The 22,822-nt window shown below is 44.7% G+C and overlaps 1 protein-coding gene across 6 annotated transcripts in view; it reads left to right on the top strand.

The window, feature by feature from the left end:
- The window catches only part of CNBD2 (cyclic nucleotide binding domain containing 2), a 69,913-nt gene that overhangs the window by 38,755 nt on the left and 8,336 nt on the right, over window positions 1-22,822 (top strand). For 3 of the 6 annotated variants that reach the window (XM_027078406.1, XM_027078407.1, XM_027078411.1), the window contains 5 exons: window positions 724-838; window positions 6,895-7,072; window positions 8,990-9,110; window positions 14,720-14,883; window positions 20,369-20,712. In XM_027078406.1, coding sequence (XP_026934207.1) covers window positions 724-838; window positions 6,895-7,072; window positions 8,990-9,110; window positions 14,720-14,883; window positions 20,369-20,687 — 897 coding nt within the window. In that variant the 3' untranslated portion in view covers window positions 20,688-20,712. Of the gene's footprint in view, window positions 1-723; window positions 839-6,894; window positions 7,073-8,989; window positions 9,111-14,719; window positions 14,884-20,368; window positions 20,713-22,822 lie in introns of those variants that run through there. The other 3 variants (XM_027078409.1, XM_027078408.1, XM_027078410.1) reach the window with 3 other exon arrangements.

Raw genomic sequence — 22,822 nt, 5'->3', positions numbered from 1 at the left:
AAAAGGTTACAAGAGTCTGTTTTACATAAAAGGACTTATTTATGAAAAATTGTATCTATACATCTTATATGCTTAGAGAGAAGAGTTTGAAATAATATTCACCAAAGTGTTACCCTTGTTATTTCTGGGTGTTAGGATTAACATAGTTTTAACTTTCTGTATGTTCTTCTTTGTTTGATTTGAATATTTTTTAAACTTTTAGTTTTGGAATGATTTTAAATTTACAGAAAATTTGCAAGAACAGTACAAAGAATTCCTGTATAACCCTAACCTGGCTTCAACAATTATTAACATTTTGCCACATTTGCTTCTATATATATGTATATTTTTTTCCTGCCTGAATCATTTGAGAGTTAAGTATCATTCATCATATTCATTTACCCCTATATACTTAAGTGATTATTTTCTAAGATCAGAAATTAACCACAGAATAATTTTTGAAATCTAGGAATTTAACATTGATATAATATATAATCTATAGTCCATAGTCAATTTCACCAATTGTCCCAATAACATCCTCAATGGTGATTTTTTTTTTTTTTTAGTTCTCAGGCCTCTTTAGCTATTTGAATTTTTTATGATGAGTAGATAACATTTTCATTTTTAAAAAGGGCCTGAAACCACTTGCATTAAGCAAGTAAAACAAAAGAGAGCTTATCTTCAAAGCCTAGCCTACCTGGAGCTGGGGTTGACCCTTCTGCTCGTGTCTCTTGACGTGTCCAGGGCAGCTGTGAAGTACTGCAGTTGATAGACCTTGCGACCTCGCCCTTCTACCACAAGTGGGTCTGGCAGCACCTGCAGCTGATAGACGACAGACCTCCAAACACCCACCTCAAGGGTAAGCCGACATCCACATCCGGCAGCCCGCAGCACGGTAGGGGGTGCCTGATCCTGTGGGTTCTCAGTGCCTGGTCCACAAAATCTTAGAAATCTAGAGCTGGAAAGGCCTGGCAGGATAGACATCCTTCTTCTACCAGCTGTGGAAACCTGGTCCACGCGGCCGTCCGAGGTGAGGCTCCTGCCCACCCTTGCAGCCAATTTCAGCCTTTCCCTTTTGCTTCAGGTTCTCACAGGGAGAGGGGTGGAAAAAAGAGAGCTTGGAGCTAGACAGAGCCAGGTTTGAATACCACTGATTAGCAGGGTGATTTTGGTGAGTACTCAAGCCTCTGGGCCTGGTGCCCTGGGGTCTGTCGCTGGTGTCGTGGTTAAGAGCATAGGCCCAGGGCCAAGCTATGATTGAATTCAGGGTCCTTCTCTTACTAGCTGTGTGGATACTGGGCAAGTGATTCCACGTCCCTGCACACCGATGCCCTCAGAGTCTGTAAAATATGACTCATGGTCCCTGCCTCATAGGCTTGTTATAAAATTAAGCAAATGAATATATAATGCTCTTAGAACACTACCTAGATGCATTAGTATATAGTAGATGTTCACTCTCATCATCACACAGGTTACTAGGAGCGCTGAATCAGATCATGTGTGCACAGGGCCTGGGAGGTGCTCAGTAAATTTCAGCTCTCTTCTCATGTCAATTCTTTTTTTCTCTCTTTTCCATTGCTAATCCACCAGAGAAAAAGCCTCATCCCACACATTCCCCCCCCCATTTTTTTTCTTAACTGTGGCAAAATACACATAATGTAAAATTTACTATCTTAACCATTTTTAAGCACACAGTTCAGTGGTATTAAATATATTCTTTTTCTTACCTGCCTTCTTTTGGACTATTTTGTATGATGCCATTTCATTTTCTCTGTTGGCTTATTAGCTCTAACTCTTTGTCTGTTTATTTTAGTGGTTGCTTTATAGTTTGTTGAACATACCTTTAACTTATCACAGGCTACCTTCACGTGATATTATGCCACTTCACATACAGGATCAGAACCTTACGACAATATACTTCCATTTCTCCCTTCTCAGATTTTGGGCTATTGTCAAATATTCTACCTTCACATATGTTAAAAACCTTACAATACACAGTTGTCACTTTTGCTTTAAACAATTATCTTTTAAATATATTTAAGTAATAAGAACAAAAGTATTTTATATTTACCTATGTGGTACCATTCCTGATGTTCTTCATGCCTTTGTATAGGTCCAGATTTCCATTATACAATTTCCTTCTGCCCAAAGTATTTCCTTTAACATTTCTTTCAGCTTTTCTATGTCTAAAAATGATTTTGTCTTAATTTTTAAAAGAAATTTTTTGTTGGGTATAGAATTCAAGGTTAACAGGGTTTTTTGTTTGTTTGTTTTTGCTCAGTATTTTAAAGATTTGCATTAAAGTCTGTCTTCTGGCTTGCATTGTTTTCAATAAGAAGTCTGCCAACCTTCTTATCTTTGTATAACCTCTTTGCATAACTTTGTATATCCTTTGTACGTAATAATGCCTTTTTGCTATGGCTGTTCTCTTTTCTTCCAGTTTTATTGAAATATAATTGACATACAGCACTGTGTAAGTTTAAGGTATACAGCATAATGATTTGACTTAAATACATCATGAAATGATTACCACAATAAGTTTAGTGAACATCCATCATTTCACATAGTTACAAAAGAAAAAAATTTTTTTTTCTTGTGATAACTCTTAGGATTTACTCTCTTAATAGCTTTCGTATATAACATACAGCAGGGTTAATTATATTAATCATGTTGTACATTACATCTCTATTACTTAGTGTTTATCTTATAAGTAGATGTTTGTACCTTTTTTAAAATTTTTATTTATTTATTTTTGGCTGCGTTGGGTCTTTATTGCTGCCCGTGGGCTTCCTCTAGTTGCGGCAAGCGGGGGCTACTCTTCGGTGTGGTGTGTGGGCTTCTCATTGCGGTGGCTTCTCTTGTTGCAGAGAATGGGCTCTAGGCATGCAGGCTTCAGTAGTTGTGGCATGTGGGCTCAGTAGTTATGGCTCACAGGATCTAGAGCACAGGGTCAGTAGCTGTGGCGCACGGGCTTAGTTGCTCTGCGGCATGTGGGATCTTCCCGGACCAGAGCTTGAACCCGTGTCCCCTGCATTGGCAGGCGGATTCTTAACCACTGTGCCACCAGGGAAGCCCCAGATGTTTGTACCTTTTGACCACCTTCATCCAATTCCCCCTCTGCCCTACCCGCTGCCTCTGGTAACCACAAATCTGATCTCTTTTTCTATGAGCTTGTTTATTTTTGAAGGGTAATTGACCCACGGCACTATGTTAGTTCCTGGTGCACAACATAGTGATGCGATATTTCTGTACATGGTAGAGTGATCACCACTGCCTTGCCCTGGTTGGTTTAAAATTTTTCTCTTTATCAGTGGTTTTAAGGAATTTGGTCACACTGTGTCTTCACAAAATTTTTGTCATGTTTCTGTGCTTGGGGTTCATTTAGTTTTTTGGATCTTTGGGTTTATATTTTTCATCAGATTTGGAATGTTTTGACCATTAAAAAAATTTTTTTTCTATCTTTCCTTCTTTCGCCTCCACTTTGAGGACTCCAATCACATGTATATTGGACTGCTTGAAGTTGTTTCACTGATGCTCTATTAATTTTTCGTTGTTGTCTTTTTTCTCTCATTTTTGATCATTTTTATTGCTGTGTCTCCAAGTTCAGTAGTCTTTCTTCTGCATTGTCTAATCTGCTATTAATCCCATCCATGTATTTTTCATTTCAGACCTTGCAGTTTTCATATCTAAAAGTTCGATTTGGGTCTTTTTTTTTTTTCTTAAATAATTTCCATGTCTCTGCTTAATATACACACAATTTCCTCTTTGGAATACAATTATAATAACTATTTTAATGTCGTTGCATACTAATTCTGTTATCTGTGTCATTTCTGGGTCAGTTTCAGTTTATTGTTTTTTTCTCTTTATATGGTTCATATTTTCCTACTTCTTTGCATGGTTGGTAAGTTTTCACAGAATGCTAGAAACTGTGAATTTTGGGTGCTACATATTTAAAAATTCTTGTAAATATTTTTGAGATTTGTTCTGGGATGCAGGTAAGTTACTTGGAAATATTTTGATCTTTTAAAGACTAGCAGTTAGGCTTTGGTAGGTAAGATCAGAGCAGTGTTTAATCTAGAGCTAGTTTTGCCCCATTCATGAGACAAAGCCATTCTGAATATTCCACAGGTGCCCATGACTTGTGAGGCTTTCTATTCTAGCTGTTGAGAACAGGAACTATTTCTGGTCCTGTGTGAACTCTGATTATTTATCCCTCTAAACATTTTGGGTGGTTCTTTCCCCAGCCTTGGGTAGCATTTTTGTATCTATTACTGCATAACAAATTATCCCAAAACTTAGTGACTTGAAACAATATTTATTATCTCTCAGTTTCTGTGGGTCAGAAATCTGAGCATGGCTTAGCCAGCTGCCTCTGGCTCAAGTTCTGTCGTGAGGTTGCAGCTGTCTGCCAGGGTTGTGGTCTCATCTGAAGACTCACTTGAGAGGGACCCACTTCCAAGTTCACTTACGTGGCTATTTGCAAACCTTGGTCCCTCACCTTGTGGGTGTCTCTACAGGGCTGTCTTATGACATGGCAGCTTGCTTCCCCAGGAGTGAGAGAGAGCAACACAGAGTATACCCAAGGCAGAAGCCTTTTAAACCTAGCCTCAAAAGTGATATCTCATCACTTCTGCTATATTCTATTTATTAGAATCAAATCCAGCCCACACTTAACGGGAGGATAGTACACAAATGTGTGGCCATCAGGAGGTGGGAATCACTGAGGGCCATCTTAGTGGCTGCCTAACCACTGGTGGTTTCCTAACATCATTCATGTATTGCTCAGTACTCAGCTGAGACCAAAGGGGACCCTCGGAAGATCTTCAGAGTTCTCTCTTTGTGCAACCCTCTCTTCTCTGGGACTCTGCTCTGTGAACTCCAGCTGCCTTGTCTTCCCTGGACTGACTTCTGTCTCATTAATTCAGAGAGATTGCTGGGCTCCTCCTGGGTTTCCCTTTCCTGCACCATTGCCCAGAAGGTCTCCAGGTGGTCGGCTGGGGCAATAGTAGGGCTCAGCCCATTTGTTTTCTATCTTGCAGGGATAATGGTTCTTCATGGCGTGATGCCCAGTGTCATGAAAGCCACGTTTTTCATGTATTTAGCCCAGTATTTTATTAGTTTCAGGTGGGAGAGTAGTCCCTGTTACTCTGTTTGGCTGGAAGCAGAAGTCTAGATCTATGGTTCTTAATAGCTGAGTTTTATTCTCTTGTATGGATATAACACAATTAAACCAATTACCTTTTACAGATATTTTGGGTTATTTCCAATTTTTCGCTATTACCTTACTGTGGTGAATTTCCTGGTGTGTTTATCTTTGCATACTTGTGCACAAAAACATATTGGATAAATTCTTACAATTACTGGATCAAGTATTTGGTCCAGTGTGTACTGGCTATGCACATTTAAAATATTGATAAGTATTGCTAAAATGCCTTCTGAATAGGTTGTACTTAGGGCTTTTTTATATATGCTTTGTTTTTCTAGGCCTACTCCTTGTGTGGTTCGAGTTTATTTCTATTAACATTAATTTTAATACTAACACTGGAGAGGTTTTTTTTTTTTTTTTTTTGGTCGTGCTGCACAGCTTGTGGGATCTCCATTCCCCGACCAGGGGTTGTACCCAGGCCACGGCAGTGAGAGCCCAGGATCCTAACCACTAGACCACCAGGGAACTCCCAGAAGATGTTTTTTAAATCAATATCATTAAGGTTTCATTTTCATACAATAAAAGACACACATTTAAAGTGTGTAGTTCAATGAGTTTTAACAAATTTACATCTGTTGTAACCACCACAATCGAGTTATAGAACATTTCCGTCACCTCCAGAAGTTCCCTTGTGCCCCTTCCCAGTCAATCCCTATCTTTCATCCCTGGCCCTGGGCAACCACCGATCTGCTTTCCATCACTATAGGTTACATTTGTCTTTCCTAGGGTTTCATGTAAATGGAGTCCTATAGTATGTACTCTTTTGTATCTGGTTCCTTCACTCAGCATAGTGTTTCTGAGTGGTATTCTCTTGGAGATCTTTTTATTTTTTAAAAAATATTATTTATTTTTTGGGGGGGGTTGCGTTGGGTCTTCATTGCTGTGCGCAGGCTTTCTCTAGTTGCGGTGAGTGGGGGCTGCTCATAGCGGTGGCTTCTCTTGTTGCGGAGCACAGGCTCTAGGTGCATGGGCTTCAGTAGTTGTGGTGCATGGGCTTCAGTAGTTGTGGCTCATGGGCTCTAGAGCACAGGCTCAGTAGTTGTGGCTCACGGGCTTAGTTGCTCCGCAGCATGTGGGATCTTCCCGGACCAGGGTTTGAACCCTTGTTCCCTGCATTGGCAGGCGGATTCTTAACCACTGCGCCACCAGGGAAGCCCCATGTTGGAGATCTTTTTATTAATGCTCACAGAGGACCTATTATGTTCCAGGCACTGTGTTAGGCATAGCACATACTTTATCTGTAATGCTTACAATAGTCCTAGGAGGATTCCAAGAGATTGAGACTTGTCCAAGGTTCTATGGCTGGTCACCCATTTATTTTTTATTGCTCCTCCTGCCCCCAGTCCCGGTTTGAAAGCCCAGATAAATGTGATCTGTTAATGGAAAGACATGAGCTTTGAATCAGAAACACCTGAGTTCAAATACAAGCTTCAGCCCTTTCCTGGGTGTTAAACTCTGCTTCTCATTTTCTCTCTTAAATAAGGCTAATGGCATTTGTCTAGATGTAATGGATGTAAAGGCTCTCGCTCAGGACCTGGCACAGAGGGACAATAGTGGAAGCCACAGTGTTTTTCTTTCCTGTTTTTCTTAATTCCCCCGTGCATCAGACTAGCCACACAGGAGATTGTGATATACCTCCAGACACCTCCAGCACAGCCCTCATGTATGCAAAGACCCATTAATGGGTTTTCCTGTGCTTTCTCTAACAGATCTGTCTCCTGTGGAGAGATTTAAGGAATTCCAGATCAAGTCATATCCTGTACAGGATTTTAGTTCTCTGAAACTTCTGCATCTCCGGAAAGCCCAGGAGCAACAGGGATCCAGCTTCAGTAGGAAGATTAAAACCTCAGCAAATACTCTCCCAAAGACCTTGGGCCCAAAGATCAAGTAAGCTTTGCCCTTGACAGATAGAAGGGTCCAGATTCTGGTTGAAAAGGGGGATATAACTTACAGGGCAGAATGTCAGGGATGCTGGGGAGGGGGCGGAGGTAGCAATCACAGCTTGACCCCAAAGGTTGGGATGTGTGCAGAAGGCAGCCTCCAGAGGTCCTAGGTTTGATATGGGGACTGCCTTCCCTGCCTCCAGCTCACAGGGCCCCTTTAGGTGGTGGCTGCTTCCTTTCTCAGGGAACCCATCTGAAGAAGAAGGGGCAGGACACAGTTTTTGGTGATGACATTCTGTTTGTATATCACTGGGCCTTTTTGACCCTGAGCTTCTTTTTTTTTTTTTAAACATCTTTATTGGAGTATAATTGCTTTACAGTGGTGTGTTGGTTTCTGCTGTATAACAAAGTGAATCAGCTATACATACACATACATACCCATATCTCCTTGACTCTGAGCTTCTTAAGAAAAGTCTGCTCATTTAAGGGAGGCAGTAGATAAGTGCTTTGGAGTCAGTCCAATCTGGGTTCAAATCCTGGCTTGGCCACTTACTTTAGCTCTGTGTCCCTGTGCAAGGGACTTGACCTCTCTAAGCCTCAGTTTCCTGGTCTGTAGCTAACAGCATCTAAGTCTCAGTTTGTTGTAAACCAGCAGTTAAATGAGATAATGATAATTATAGCTAACACTTATGGAAATGACTCTGTGCCTGGTACTGGATTATCTAATTTAATTCTCCCAACAACCCTACAAGGTAAGTACTGCTATTATCACTCACATCTTTCAGGTGAGAAAACCAAGGTACAGGGAGAGATTAAGTTACTTATTCAAGGTCACACAGATAGAAAGTGGCAGAGTCAGGGTTCAAACCTGAGCAGCTTGTTAGTGCTCAGTCTTGCTATCTGGTATGATCGTCATGACAGAAACAAGGTGGATGCACAATGAAGGCTGTGCTTTTTGCCTTTCCTGGAGAGGAAGGGACATTCAGTGGGCACTGGCCTAGAGGCAGCTCAGTGCCCGCCCCTTCATTACATATGAAGTAAAAATATCATACTAACAATGGCATCAGTGTCACAGTCTCCTTGGTGCCCCAGGGAATCCTTTGCCTGTTAACATTTCCAGCCTGCTTACCTCCATAATGAGCACCCTGTGGTTGCTTTGTTGTTTTTACCTCTGATGGATACTCTTTCCAAAGGATCCAGTGTTTGAAATCCCAATCCTAGTTCTTCTGAAAGTAGAGATGGAACAGACTTAGTTTCTCTGCTGTAAATAGTGAGGAAAAAGAGGACAGGCTGTCCCCACATTAAAAAATAGACATATGCTGGGCATGTCCTGGGAGGCAAGAATGGAAGCCTACCTTGTGTATATGTTGGGTGAGTTCAGCTATGCTCTCAGCTAATGAATAATCTTTTCCCTGCCTCTAATCCAGATAGCATACTTTGTCTCTTCCTTCTACCTAGCCTGAGACCAAAGAAAGCACAACAGGATTGCCTGTGTAAAACTCACTCCAACGTGAACAAAGTACCGAGTCTACAGATAACTCAGGGAAACCCGTTTTTGTGAACAAACAAATGAAGCCATCTCTTCTCTGCCTGCCTCTCAAGAAGAGCCCCAACCTCCGCTGTGTCCCCAGGGGGACAGAGCTTGCTCTTTCTCAAACTAGTCTTTCCATTTTTAGACAGCTCTGACTTAGAAATCCCCTCCTTGTGCTGAGCATTAAGTCAGCCAGCCTGGACTTCTCACCCATCAGGCCTGGCTCACGTGCATGTCTTCTCCCTGTTAAACCTCTCCAAATCCTGACAGTTTTCTCACCACCTGGGAGAAGGGAGGGGTGATCTCAATTGAATGGGGGCTGCTTATCCAGGGCTTCATGAGCTGGCTGTGTTACAAATGAGTTCTCTTTAACAAGGTGTCAAATTTCAGATCCAGGTGTCCTCATTTCATCGAGTGTCCCATGATTGATACGAAGTATGGTGCTCTCCCCAAGGAGGCTGCAGTGGGGGCCTACGTGAAGATTCACACTGTGGAGCAAGGAGAAGTCTTGGTAAGTGTGCAGAGAGAGCCTTGTTCACAATAGAGTGTGTAACACGAAGGGCTGGGGGTGCTAAGTAATGAGAGTAAATGTTTAAAATCATCCTGTTCTAAATTCGGTGATATTAAGGAATATTGGTTGATTTTTTAAAGATATGATAATGGTATTGTGGTTATGTTTTTTAAAGAGTCCTTACGGGACTTCCCTGGTGGTCCAGTGGTTAAGACTCCGCACTTCCATTGCAGGGGACATGGGTTCTATCCCTGGTTGGGGAACTGAGATCCCACATGCCACGCAGGGCAGCCATAAATAAATAAATAAATAAATAAATAAGAGTCCTTATATTTCGGAGATACATATCCAGATATTTACAGATAAAATGATATGACATCTAGGACTTGCTTCAAAATAATCCAGGAACAAGTCAAGGATGTCCCTTCTCACTACTATTCAACATTGTTTTGGAAGTCCTAGCTAGTGCATTAAGAAAAGGAAGTTAAACACATACAGATTGGGAAGGAAAAAATATAGCTGTCTTTGTTTGCAGATGACATGATTGTCTATATAGACAATTCTAAAGAATCAAAAAACAAAACAACAACAAAAAAGAACAAATAAATTTCCTGGAGCTAATAAATGATTATAGCAAGGTCACAGGGTATAAGGCAATGAACAATTGTAATTTGAAATAAAAAACACAATGTCATTTACAATAGTAACAAAAACTGAAATACTTAGGTATAAATCTAACAAAATATGTTCAGGATCTATATGCAGAAAACTATATGACTATAATGAAAAAATTCAAAGAAGCTTTAAATAAATGGAGAAATAGTCTATGTTCGTGGACTGGAAGACTCAGTATTGTTAACATGTCAGTTTATCCCAACTTGATGTATAGATTCAATGCAATCCCAATCAAAATCCCAGCAAGTTATTTTGTGGATATTGAAAAACTAATGCTAAAATTTATATGGAAAGGTGAATATAAACAAACTGATAAATCCATACAATGAAATATTATTTGGCAATAAAAAGAAATTAGCGGGGCTTCCCTGGTGGCGCAGTGGTTGAGAGTCTGCCTGCCGATGCAGGGGACACAGGTTCGCCCCGGTCCGGGAAGATCCCACATGCCGTGGAGCAGCTGGGCCTGTGAGCCATGGCCGCTGAGCCTGCGTGTCCGGAGCCTGTGCTCTGCAACGGGAGAGGCCACAACAGTGAGAGGCCCGCGTACCGAAAAAAAAAAAGAAAAATAAAAAGTAATTATCCAGGGACATCCCTGGTTGTCCAGTGGTTAAGACTTCGCCTTCCAATGCAGGGGCTGCGGGTTCGATCCCCGGGGAGCTAAGATCCCACATGCCTCGCAGCCAAAAAACCAAAACATTAAACAGAAGCAATATTGTAACAAATTCAGTAAAGACTTTAAAAATGGTTCCCTTAAAAAAAAAAATCTTAAAAAAAAAAAGTAATTATCCAATAGTGGAGGGGGGATGTATGGGTGAAACAAACTTGGCCATGAGTTGACCACTGTGGGAGCTGGGCCATAGGTGCTGGAGCTGGGTGGGCGGGTGAGCTGTATGGGGAGGGCACGAGGCCTCCTGGTGGGTAGCGATGCACCTCAGTCTTCCTGGAGGTGGGGTGACTGTCTTCTGATGTATGGTCATCGTTGTTGCCATGAATCTCCAGGGTCTTCACCCCGTGCTCCTGCTCTGGCCTGTGCGCCCCCCGAGGCAGGGAGGTCAGCCCAGCACTGTCTGGAGCCCCAGGCCCTAGCACAGCCCTCGGTCAATACCGCGTGAATATTTCCGAGCTTTTCAGCAGCTCTTATTTTTGCTTAGTAAAACTCTGCCTCCTACAATTTTTAAGGAGCTCCGACCCCCGCTTACCCATCCCCCCAAGAACAAACAGAAATCAGCTTCCTTGCCACATGGTGGCCTCTTAGGTATTTAAAGAATGCTGTTTTGTTTTTCATTCAGCATCTGTGCCCCGTTAATTATTTTCTTATGCAGGGAAAACATTCCTCCATTCCTTCAGTCTTCATGTGATATAGTTTCCAGCCTTCTCACTTCCGTTTCCCTGCAGTTTCAGTGTCTCAGAGTGAGGTGCTCAGGACTGGACACAGGCCACCTGAGGCCAGGCACCTGCAGTGCATGCAGCCTCTTGGGCTGCCCGCGGAGGAGCTGGGATGCCTGGCACCCTGGGTGCATGGAGGAACCACAGGGCAGACGAGGCGTTGCTCACTCTGGTAGAGGGTGACAGGAGCGGGGAGGCTGTGGAAGATGGAACAAGAGGGACTTGGGACTTGATTCTCTAAGCAATCCTGGAAGGCTCGGAGCAAGGCCCTGACTGCCTCATTCACCACACAGGACCCAGGGCAGAGAAACTCCCACCACCAAATATTCATTAACGAGATCCTGTTGAAGAAAGTGCCTTTGGTAAAATTCTGTTCTCCCTGCTTTCAAGGCCCTGGCTTCATTTGCAGGAGAATGAATGGTAACAGCTGTGACTGTATTCACCCACCAGGAGGTAGGAGATCACATTTTCCTTTGGAGGCAGGAGCGTAGAGCTGAGTCAGCCTTGGAAACAGCAGAGCTTGGGGCCTGGAGTAAAGAGACCCAGCTTTTGAGCCAGGGGGTGTAGGGGAACCAGCTTCTCCAGGGAACAGGCGGGCTGAGGCCTCAGACATGGTCAAGACTGGGCAGAGCAGCAGGGAGATGGCAGATGGGCCACCTCACATATTGTAGTTTTTGCTTCTAATTAGCTTGCTGTGGGGCCTTGGGCAAATCACTTTACCTCTCTGAATCTGAACCCTCATCAGAAAATGAGGACATTCACCTGGGTGAGCTGCTGACTCTAGCGTTCTATGATTCCGTTGGAGCTTTCACTCAGCAGATATTTCTTGAGGATCTATCATGCTCCAAGCATGGCCCAAGGTGCCAGTGTGGGTGAGTAAACTGACATTATTCTTGCCCTTATGGGGCTAATGATCTAGGCTGGAGACAGACAGTAAACAGATAAAGCAGCAAACACACAGAAAGGTTTTTTTTTTTTTTTTGCAGTACGCGGGCCTCTCACTGTTGTGGCCTCTTCCGTTGCGGAGCACAGGCTCCGGACGCGCAGGCTCAGAGGCCATGGCTCACGGGCCCAGCTGCTCCACGGCATGTGGGATTTTCCCGGACCGGGGCACGAACCCATGTCCCCTGCATCGGCAGGCGGACTCTCAACCACTGCGCCACCAGGGAAGCCCACGCAGAAAGTTTTAAATTGCTGTTGGGAATGGAACAGAAAGCTGAGTTGAAGGGGGTGTTCTTCCTAAACGGAGTGGTCAGGGAAGGCTGCTCTAAGGCAGTGATATTTAAGCTGGGACCTGAATGACAAAAGGAATAAACTATAGACAGCCTGGGGGGAAGAGTGTTCCAGACAGAGGAACAGCAGGTTGAGCCTGAGGCAGGAAGCAGCCTGGCATGTTGAGGGGACTGGAAGGAGGGCAGCATGGCTGGAACAGAGTAAACGAGGCAGGAGCCTTACAAGGGTGAGATAGCCAAAGCCTCGGTGGCCACAATGAAGAGTTCTGCTTTATCCTGGGCACTTTGGGAAGCTACTTGCAGACCTGACTCCGGCTGGAACGTGTGGGGTGGAGTGGAGGTGGATAACAGTGCCTGCTGATGGTACTGCCCTCAGTGAGGCCCTGGACAGATTGCTGGTTCAAATCCCGGCTCCACCACTTTCTGTCTTGTTACCTTGGGCAGGTTAGTTAACTTTGTGCCTCAGTTTCCTCGCAGTGTAGTGGTTAAAAGCATGGACTCTAAAGGCAGGCCCATCCGAGTTCAAATCCTAGCTTTATTGCTTCCGTGCTGTATGATGTTGGATAAGTTTCTTAACCTCATCAGCATCCTCTGTAAAATGATGATCATAAAAGGATTCACCTCATGGGGTTCTAGTGAGGGTTCCATGAGCTAACACACCCCAAAGCTACAAGAGGGCCTGGGATTTAGTGAAGGCTCATTAAACATTAGCTGGTGCTGTCGTCACCGTCATCATCATCATCATTGTTATTGTAATTATAAGATACATGACCTTTGCAAGTAAATTTCCTGTTTTGAACCTTATTTTCCACATCTGAGGCTGATAATCCCTATATCGCTGGGTGGTTGTGAGGATTACGTCTACACACGTGTTTCTCCCACACAGTAGGAGCTGACTAAAGAGCAGCCATCTGGCTTCTGTGCAAGGCCTGGCGCTGGTCAGAAGGGCCTTTATGCCCATTGCACTGAGCACAACTAAAGTGTGAGGAGCTTCACGTCTCCCAGAGCATCCTCACACACCACACCATCTTGTTTGGACCTTCAACAACTTCGTAAGAAAGATAACACACCTCCATTCCAGTCTTACCAAGGAGAGACAAGGCCAGGGCTCAGAGTAGATGGTCATTCTTCAAGGTCTGGAACCCAAATGGTGGTAGTGTGGGTGAGGGCGGGGAAGGGGAAACTGTTCCAAACCCTACTTCACATCTCCTTTCAAACTGAGACTCCTTCAGAGACATGCAGGGCAGGTGTTTTCACTTCTGTTTCACAGGTGAGCAAACAGTGGCCCAGGGACGTATAACTTTGCCCAAAGTCGCATGACAAGTAAACATATGGATCTTTCTTCTGAAGCAGGATTATTCTTAATCCCACACGGCCTCCATAGAGCAGAGCTCTTGGCGCGCAGGCTCAGCGGCCATGGCTCACGGGCCCAGCCGCTCTGCGGCATGTGGGATCTTCCCAGACCGGGTCACGAACCCATGGCCCCTGCATCGGCAGGCGGACTCCCAACCACTGCGCCACCTGGGAAGCCCTGGCTGATGTCTTCTTAAGCCCAAGACAGCTGGGCATTGTAGGCTCTGGATCATTGACCTCCCCTCCCCTCCTTGCCTGAGTCTTAATAGCCGAGAGGCTGAGTGAGCCCTGGATTGGGGTTTCAGCAGCAAAGACTCTGGTCCCGGCTTTGCCCCATCTCAGAGTGTCTCCTTACAAAGGGGGTTACACTCTGTAAAGCTGTGCCTGTTGATCTCCATCTCCCTTCCAGATATAACTGAGTAGGAATCCACGCCAGGGAGCCCAAGGGGCAACGGGAGCCGCACAGGGACTACCAGTGGCCCCAGAGCCCGTGAGGGACGGAAGGAACTAAGGCAACACACGCTTATGAAGGAAGCCCTGGAGGAAAGGGTGTGGGAGGGTGTGACAGCTATAAAAGGGAAGATGTAGAAGAGGAGGATGAGCTGTCTGTCATCATCCTAAGGAAGAGAAAATGGGCTGGCCTGGCACAAAGCAGAGTCCAGACTGGACACCAGGGAAAGCTTGTAAAATGCCGGCGCCCGGCAAGCGACTGTGTGAGTGCGACTCTTGCAGAGCCTGCTGCCCGTGGGCAGGACAACTGACAAAGTGCCTTGAGGGCTGTTCTAATGTGAGGAGCCCCAGGACTTTGATGTCATTAGCAAAGAGAGTTCTGGACTTCTCCCCGTCACTTGCTGAATGACCCCAGATGGATTCACCTCCTGTTCGGGGCCTTGTTTTGCCTACCCTGAAAATCTGCTTGTACAAGTGGATGGTCTCGAACTTTCTGGGACTTCTTTTTTCTAGGGCCTTCACCAGATCCTCCTCCCGGAGAGCCAGCGTGACACTCGGCCCTTGATCCTGGTGAGCCTGGGAGCTGAGGTGATACGGGTTAGGAAAGAGAAGTTTTGCGAACTGATTGACAGTAAGACAATAGAAAAATTGTCGAAGTTCGAGATCAAGTACCCCAGGTCAGTGCTGGAAATGTGCGTACCTCCCACTAGATCAAATGAACAATTTTTTTGCCTCTTATTTTGGTAAAAGGAAGAAAAAAGTGATGATACCTAAAGCTGACACTGGTGGAATGAAACTGATGATTGTTGGTACACTCGAAATTGGCTCAATCCTTTTGATAATAATTTTAGATAATAATGTTTCAAGGGACACAAAACTGTTCCTACTCTTTGAAGCAGTGGTCTACCTCTGAATTTATCTGTATGTAACTAATTATAGGGAAAGCTACATACACTAAGATGTTTGTAGCTGCCATATTCATAATAGAAAAACAACCACCTTTACCCACATGTGTTACACCAGGGGGATAGTTTCGAAAACTGTGGTACATTCCCTTGATAGAAAGTAACTTTTATTTAAAAATCATAAGTAAATGAGTGATAAAATGCTACAAGAAAAGGATAGGGTACAAAATTGTATCTATACATACTATGACTATGCCTTTGTAAAACACTTACATGAGAAAAATCTAGAAGGAAAATGAGCAAAAATGATAATATCTGTGGTATTGCCCAGTTTGTAATAGTCATTCTCTCTGGAAGCTTGGACTAAAAGGGACTTTCTGGTTATAGTTATATATTCCTCTGATGTTTAATTGGTTTTGTAGTGAGTATGCATTTCTTTTATAATGAGGGAAAAAAAAGATATACTTTTTAAAGTTGTTGTCAGGGTATGACATTCCAAGTGGGTTTTTTTTTTTTTTTTTTTTGTGGTACGCGGGCCTCTCACTGTTGTGGCCTCTCCCATTGCGGAGCACAGGCTCCGGACGCGCAGGCTCAGCGGCCATGGCTCACAGGCCCAGCCGCTCCGCGGCATGTGGGATCTTCCCGGACCGGGGCACGAACCCATGCCCCCTGCATCGGCAGGCGGACTCTCAACCACTGCGCCACCAGGGAAGCCCCAAGTGGGTTTTTTTCCCTTTATTCTCCAAATGTTTGTTAATGATGATATATTACTTCTATAATTAAAAAAAATTTATCTTGAAAGATTTGATAAAAAAGATTTCTTTTCATATTTCCCTAGTTTCCAAATTTTCCAGAGTGAATACTTTTATAGTGTGAAAAAAACCCCTAATTTTTAGGTAAAAACGAATTTATTGTCTGGACTACTGGTCACAAAACTGTTTTGATCTAACACCGCTATTACTAAAGAGTGTTTGAGTGTATACCCCCTAGAATATATATATGATATAAATAATATATGTTATTTAACTTATTTTTATTTATTATGTCCATATATTGGTATATGAATATATCATATATATTATAAACATGCAACAAATAGATCTTTAGAAAGAATAAGACAAAGATAAATATAAATGAAGTCCTACTGTTTACTTCACACAGCCCAGTGGATCTCTTTCACCTCCCTGGCTGACACCCTTACCCCCACTTTGGGATCCCCAGCCGAGGCTCCTGTAGCCATCTTACCGCTGGTCCCCTGCCTCGGTTCTCTCCCTGCCAGATCCTTTCTGCATACTTTGCTCTTGCTAAAACCCAAATCTGGCCGTGTTAAACTCCTGCTTAAAACCTTTCAGTGGTATCTCACTGCCTGTAGGATACAGTGCAGATTCAATGCCACGTAAATGGCCCTTCATTTTCTGACCCTTCAACTCCCCTGCAGCACCTCCTGCCACCTCTAACCCACTCCAGCAACACAGGCAGATTGCCTCCTGGACCTGCACATACTTGCCTTTGCCAGTGCAGGCCCTCTGCCTGCAATGCCACCCCTCAATCCTGCTCCTCTCCCCTTTATTTTCTGATAAACTTCTTCTCATTCTTTAAGATTCATATCCTCCAGAAAACCTTTCATGACTGACCCCAGGCTGGGCTAAGTACCCCTTTCTGTGCACTCATAATCCTCCCTACGTAGCTCTCACAGTGGCCACACCACGTTTTATTACAACTGTTTAGAGCTGCGTAGTTTTCGCACAGTTCTTTCCCCACCACTTGGTTAATTGCTTCGTGAACGCAGGGATTGGGCTTTAGGCACCTTTCATCTCTAGCACCTGTACAGTACCTGGCACATGGTAGGTGCATGATAAACGTTGGGTGAGTGAATGAATAAATGGGACACACTTATTAGGGAAAACTGGAAAATGCTGAACATTTAAGAAGGTGAAGACCTTCTTAAATGCATTTGCATTCCTCCAACAATCTCAATTAGCATTTTATGTATTTCCTTTCAGTATTTTTTTTTACCGCATGGCTGTGTACCAAATAGGTATTTATCATTCAGGCACACAAAGCTTCATAATGGAGATCATACCGATTGTACAATTTTGCATCCTCCCTCCTTTTTCTTTTCTTGTGGTGATGCTGTGATCAGACATCGTTTTGTGGGCAGGTGTGGGAAGCAAGTGATTCCTGTGGTGGAGAAAGAGGAGGTGTGAAGGCAAGCAAATCTGTAGAGTTGCTTCAGCCGTGTCCAATAAGCACATGAAAGAATTTGCCATGGGATCCATATGACCTTGGATAAGTCATTTTCCCTCCTGTAAGCTTAAGACTCCCATCTACAAAACAAGAAAATTAGACCAGAACAGTGTTTCCCGAAGTATGGATCATATTCACAGAAGGCTTACAAGATGACTTTAGGTGGTACACAGATTGTAAACAGCTATGTATTTATTCTAGTGTGAACTAGGAAAACATGACTAGCTCACTAAACTGATTTGACAAACTTGTTGCTTAGAACAAAGCCAAAGTAAATACTTAAGTAGAATTTTTAAAAATCATTAATAAAAGAACAGATGATATGTAGCTATGGTCCAAACTGGGGCAGTTTTGTGAAAAAAAAAAAAAAGTTGGGAAACACTGGTGGTTCCTTGCAGTTCAGCGATGCCCCAATTCTCTGATTCCCGCGTACTACCAACATAAAAAATAGCTATTTAGAAAATAGCTACTCAAAAAAGGATTTAAGGAGCCTTAGCTTCTCACATAACATCTGGTACATGATGGGTGTCAGTTAATGTTGGTTGAATTGAAACTCAGAGGTTTATGTAGACTTGAGGGTGGCAGATGTTTGGGCACTCAGCATCTGTGCTGCCCAGTCAGCACTTTGCTGCAATCGTCTGCAATGCTGACAGATAGAATTCTCGCTTATTCATTAATTGTTGAACTCATGGTTTTCTAGACTGCTAAAGCAGGCAGAAAATATAAGCATTATCTAGCTCAAATCCTCCATGTTTTAATTGAGGACTGTGAGGCCCAGGAAAGGGGACGTGACATCCTGCAGATCACACAGTCAGTTGGTGAGACACCTGTCCTGTGGATGCTACAGGCTAGATTATCTGAAGCCTCTCCCCCATGTAGAATACGAACAGCTGAGTTCACAGGAAAGAAGGGAAATCTCCAAGGCCCCAAATGAAGAGCAGCCTCAAACCAAAGCACAGAGTGTGATCTAGTGCTGGATTGCCGGGCAGGCATGGGGTGGGGTTGTGGCTGAGGGCACCATGGGCTGAAGTGTTGCATCCCGCAAGGACAGATGACACTTTCAGTTCAAGCAAGGCAGAGAGTGGAACTGGAATTGCTGCATGAAGCTGAGGACTTTAGAAGAGCTGCCCCATTTAGTGAAAGACTAGACTAGAAATCAGTGTGACCGTCGGCATCAGGAGGTTATGTGGAATCTTGTCTGTCTTAAGTTGGACTCTGGATCCAAAAAAAAAAAAAAAAAGATCCCTTCAGAATCTGTAAGCATGTGCTTGCCCCCTCCTAGGTTTTGATGAGTTCCTTAGCCCCCCTGAGCCTTAGTTTCCATGTTTGTGAAATGGGGTGGTCCTGAGGATCAAATGAGTTAACAAGTGTAAAGTGCCTGGTCATGGTAAGTGTGAAGCAGAGTTAGATATTGTTATTTATTATGTAAGAAATTGGGAGTTAACGGGACTTTTTAGTTGGAGACTATCCAGTGGTGTGCTGGGAAATGTTCAACAATCAGCTCTCTGGGAGACGGGAGGTAACCTGATTGGAAGTGTTTGCTGGTTTCTGTGGTGCACATACTACCGCCATGGCCGGTTTTGAGCTACCAACCTGATGTCATCGAGCATGAAGTTGCTCTCGTGAGCTGGTAGGAGCTGACGCTGGCAATGCTGAGACCAGCAGGACTAACTTGTAGCCCATTCTGACCTCTAGATTTTATATTAAGTTGATCTCTATGAATCAAAGTTGATTTTGTCCTGGTCAATATAATCTACCCAGAAGAATACGCTAATGTGTTAGTGATTTATCAGAGTTGCCTCCTTAGGTGAGAGTATAGGTGAGTCAGTGGAAGTTGAGTTTGCCCTTCCCTTGCTGAGGTCTCAGAAGAAAATAAACCAATGAGTCCTGAGCCCATTCCACCCTCCCCCACTTTCCTCACCCTCATGTGCTATGAGGGAAGGGGCAGAGTAGAGCCAGGGCACCAAGACCAGTCCAAGGTAGCTACCAATGGACTTTCTATCTGTATAGAGTGGCCTTGTCTGGACATTTCAGATCAATGGAACCATGTATATGTGACTGGCTTCTTAACATAGTGTTTTCAAGGTTCATTCATGTCTTAGCATGTATCAGTACTTCATTCATTTTTATTGTCAAATAATATTCCGGTGCATGGATATACCACTCTTTTGTTTACCCATTCATCAGCTGATGGACAGTTGGGTTGTTTCCACTTTTTGGCTATTATGAATAATGCTGCTATGAACATTCTTGTTCAAGTTTTTGTGTGGACATATTTTTCATTTCTCTTGGGTATATACCTAGGAGTGGAATTCCTGGGTCATAAGTTAACTGTTTAACGTTTTGAGGAACTGCTGGACTGTTTTTTCAAAGTGGCTGCATCATTTTACATTCCTGGCAGCAATGCATTGGAACCCTCGCTCCAATATCTCCACATCCCCATTAACACTTATTATTATTTGTCTTTTTAATTATCATCATCCTAGTGGGCATAAGTGGTATCTTGTGTGGCTTTGGCTTACATTTCCCTGATGGCTAATGATCACATACGTAATTTAAAATTTTCAGTAGCCACGTTATAAGAAATCAAAAGAAACGGGTGAAATTAACTGTAATAATATATTTTATTGAATGCAGTATATCTAAAATGTTATCATTTCAACATGTAATCAACATAAAAATTACTGAGATATTCTGCATTCTTTTTGTTGTTCTAAGTCTTTGAAATCTGGTGTGTATTTTATACTCAGAGCACACCTCTAATTCAGATTCATCACACTTCAGGTACTCAGTAGCCACATGTGGCTCGTGGCCACCACATGGAATAGTGCAGGTCTAGGTGATGAAGGTGTGGAAAGGTAAAGGAGGCAGAGGGAAGAGTCTGGGAAAAGGCGCGGAGGTGGGACAGGGCTCAGTGTGTTTTGGGGCTGGAAGGAGGCAGGGCTGGGGCGGGGGCAGGGGGCAGGCAGGAGCTCGTGTGGGAACCTCAGCATCTGGGCCTTGCCTTCAGCGATGAAGATGTGTGCCAGAAGTTCCTCGAGGAGAACAGCTGGAATGTCTTCCGGAAGGACCTGATGCGGCTGCTGGTGGAGCCTCGCCAGTGTCCACCATTCACCCCAGTCCAGCCCAAGAAGAAAGGGATCTACAAGCCCAAGGCTGTGATGCTGGATTTGTGTAGCTTAGACAAGAAGACTAGACCTCGTCATCCCATTTTTATGGCACCCCAGAAATACCTCCCCCCATTGAGGATTGTCGAAACCATTATAGCACCCCGGTACAAAATCCAAGAACTCCTGCCTCAGTATAAGAATGCAGGAGTCCTTGTTTAGAATCAATAAAAGATGTTGGGTTGACCCTAGTGTTTCCTGAATAACCACCATGGGAGTTGTGGGGCTTACAGTGGGGGATCCTGAGGGCTGAGCCATGGGTCCGGAGAGGTGTTTGGGGCAGCACCTGGGGCACTGTCTCTCTGGACACTTGTGGGACTGAGTAAGGGATGGTTGGGAGGCTGGGTGGGGATGGGTTAATCACTGGAGGTAGCCTCAGAGTGGGAGAGTCTTATCTGAGGAGACAGATGGGAGACACAGAGGCAAGATGGGGTTGCAAACTCAAATGCCTTGCAAGGCCGGCAGGTCGTCTAAACGAGTGTAGCAGAAGGACTGGGGAGGCGGCAGGGGACGGTGGGGACTGGTGCGCACATTCCCCATCCAGGTGGAGCCGCTGCTCCGTAGACCCAGTCAGTTGATGCCATGCCAGGAAGTAATGCAGGCCTGGTACTGCCAATCTTTAGATTTCTCAGGAGAACCCAGAAACGCAGTGTTTTAGATGATTCCTACCGGTTTTCAAATGCGAGCAACGAACTCAAATTGTTTTTGAAATATTGTGTTAGGCAAACAAAACACATACGCAGGCTGCGTTGGGCCCACAGGCTGCTGGTTTGCCAGTAGCTTGTCAAGCAGCTCTGTCAGAATGACAGGGTGTTGCCAGAGACTGGAGCGAGGCGTGACCGTGGGGGGAGGTACAAGGAGCCAGAGACAGATGGGCAGCGTGACAGGAGCCGGCGTCCCGGGTCAAGGATGAGGAGTGAGCAGGCTGAGAGAGGATGCAGACCAGAGACAAGGAGGCAGGCAGTGGGACCTGAGGAGCTCTCCTCGGTCCCTCCGGCGGGGCCTGGAAGCCATCAGTCACTGGGCGGGGCCTGGAAGCCATCAGTCACTGGGCGGGGCCGGCTCTCCTTGTTGGTAGCGCTGGGCCTAGAACTCAGGGTTCCTGTCTCACTCCAGCCTCGGCACCACAGACCTGGGACCAAGTCACCTCTCTCCCTTGGGAAAAACTTTGAGAGCCCTGAGGGGCCTGGTAGAGGCCATGGCAGCACAAGAGCCCAGCCTGGTGGTGCCAAGAGAGACAGGAGCCCTCCCCCACCAGTACCCCCCCCCTCCACAGCACCCCCGCGAGGAGCGGACTCGGAGGAACACCGGGCAGTGAGCCGGCATCGGGAGCTCTGGAGAGCCTGCTTCTGTCCCATGGGACCCCCTTGAGTGCCTGGAGTGCTTCACCTGCCCTCCGGGTTCCGCAGTGGCAAAATGAGCGTGTTGGACAAGATGAATGGTTTTCACGAGTGAGAGGTGAGTACGGTTTGAAAAGCACATTCAACATTATACTTCTGTTTGTCGAATTTAGAAGAAAGCTGTTTTCATGTTACACAGCAAAGAAGGAGGAGTAGGGAATTTGTCTGTCAGAAGAGCGTGTGGATGTAAGAGAGGAGAGAAGCAGTGGACTTAACCATCTCCACTTCCCTGATAGCTCCAGAGGGTCAAGGAGCCTGGGATGTCTGCAGCAGTCCTGGAAGGGCTGCCTGTGACCTACAAGGACAGGGTGGCATGGTTTGGGGACCAGGTAAATTAGGGTGTCTGACTATATTCAGAGATCTCTTTGTGTGTAGGTCTGTGGCTCCAAGATGATGGTGTGGACATTTTGTTCATTCATTTGAAATGTATTTATTAAGTACTTGCTCTGTTGCAGATCCAAAGGAGGATAAGAGGCAGTCTGCATTCCCTCTTATTCTGTAGGCCAAGGGTCAGCAAACTCTATAAAAGGACAAATAATAAATATTTTAGGTTTTATAGACCTTATGGTCTCTGTTGTAACTACTCAACTCTGCATGGTGAAAGCAGCTTTAGTGTTCCAATAAAGCTTTATTTGCAAAAACAGGTGGCAGGCGGGCTTCCCTGGTGGTACAGTGGTTAAGAATCCACCTAAGAATGCAGGGGACACGGGTTCGAGCCCTGGTCGGGGAAGACCCCACATGCCACGGCGCAACTAAGCCCGTGCACCACAACTACTGAGCCTGCGCTCTAGAGCCCACGAGCCACAACTACTGAGCCTGCGTGCCACAACTACTGAGCCCACACGCCTAGAGCCTGTGCTCTGCAACAAGAGAAGCCACCGCAATGAGAAGCCCGCA

Source organism: Aethalodelphis obliquidens, unplaced genomic scaffold (assembly GCF_003676395.1).
Source record: "Aethalodelphis obliquidens isolate GAN/ISIS:26980383/991018 unplaced genomic scaffold, ASM367639v1 scaffold42, whole genome shotgun sequence".
Lineage (NCBI taxonomy): Eukaryota > Metazoa > Chordata > Mammalia > Artiodactyla > Delphinidae > Aethalodelphis > Aethalodelphis obliquidens.
The sequence above is the reverse complement of the archived record's forward strand: the minus strand, read 5'-3'. Positions and strand labels throughout refer to the sequence as shown.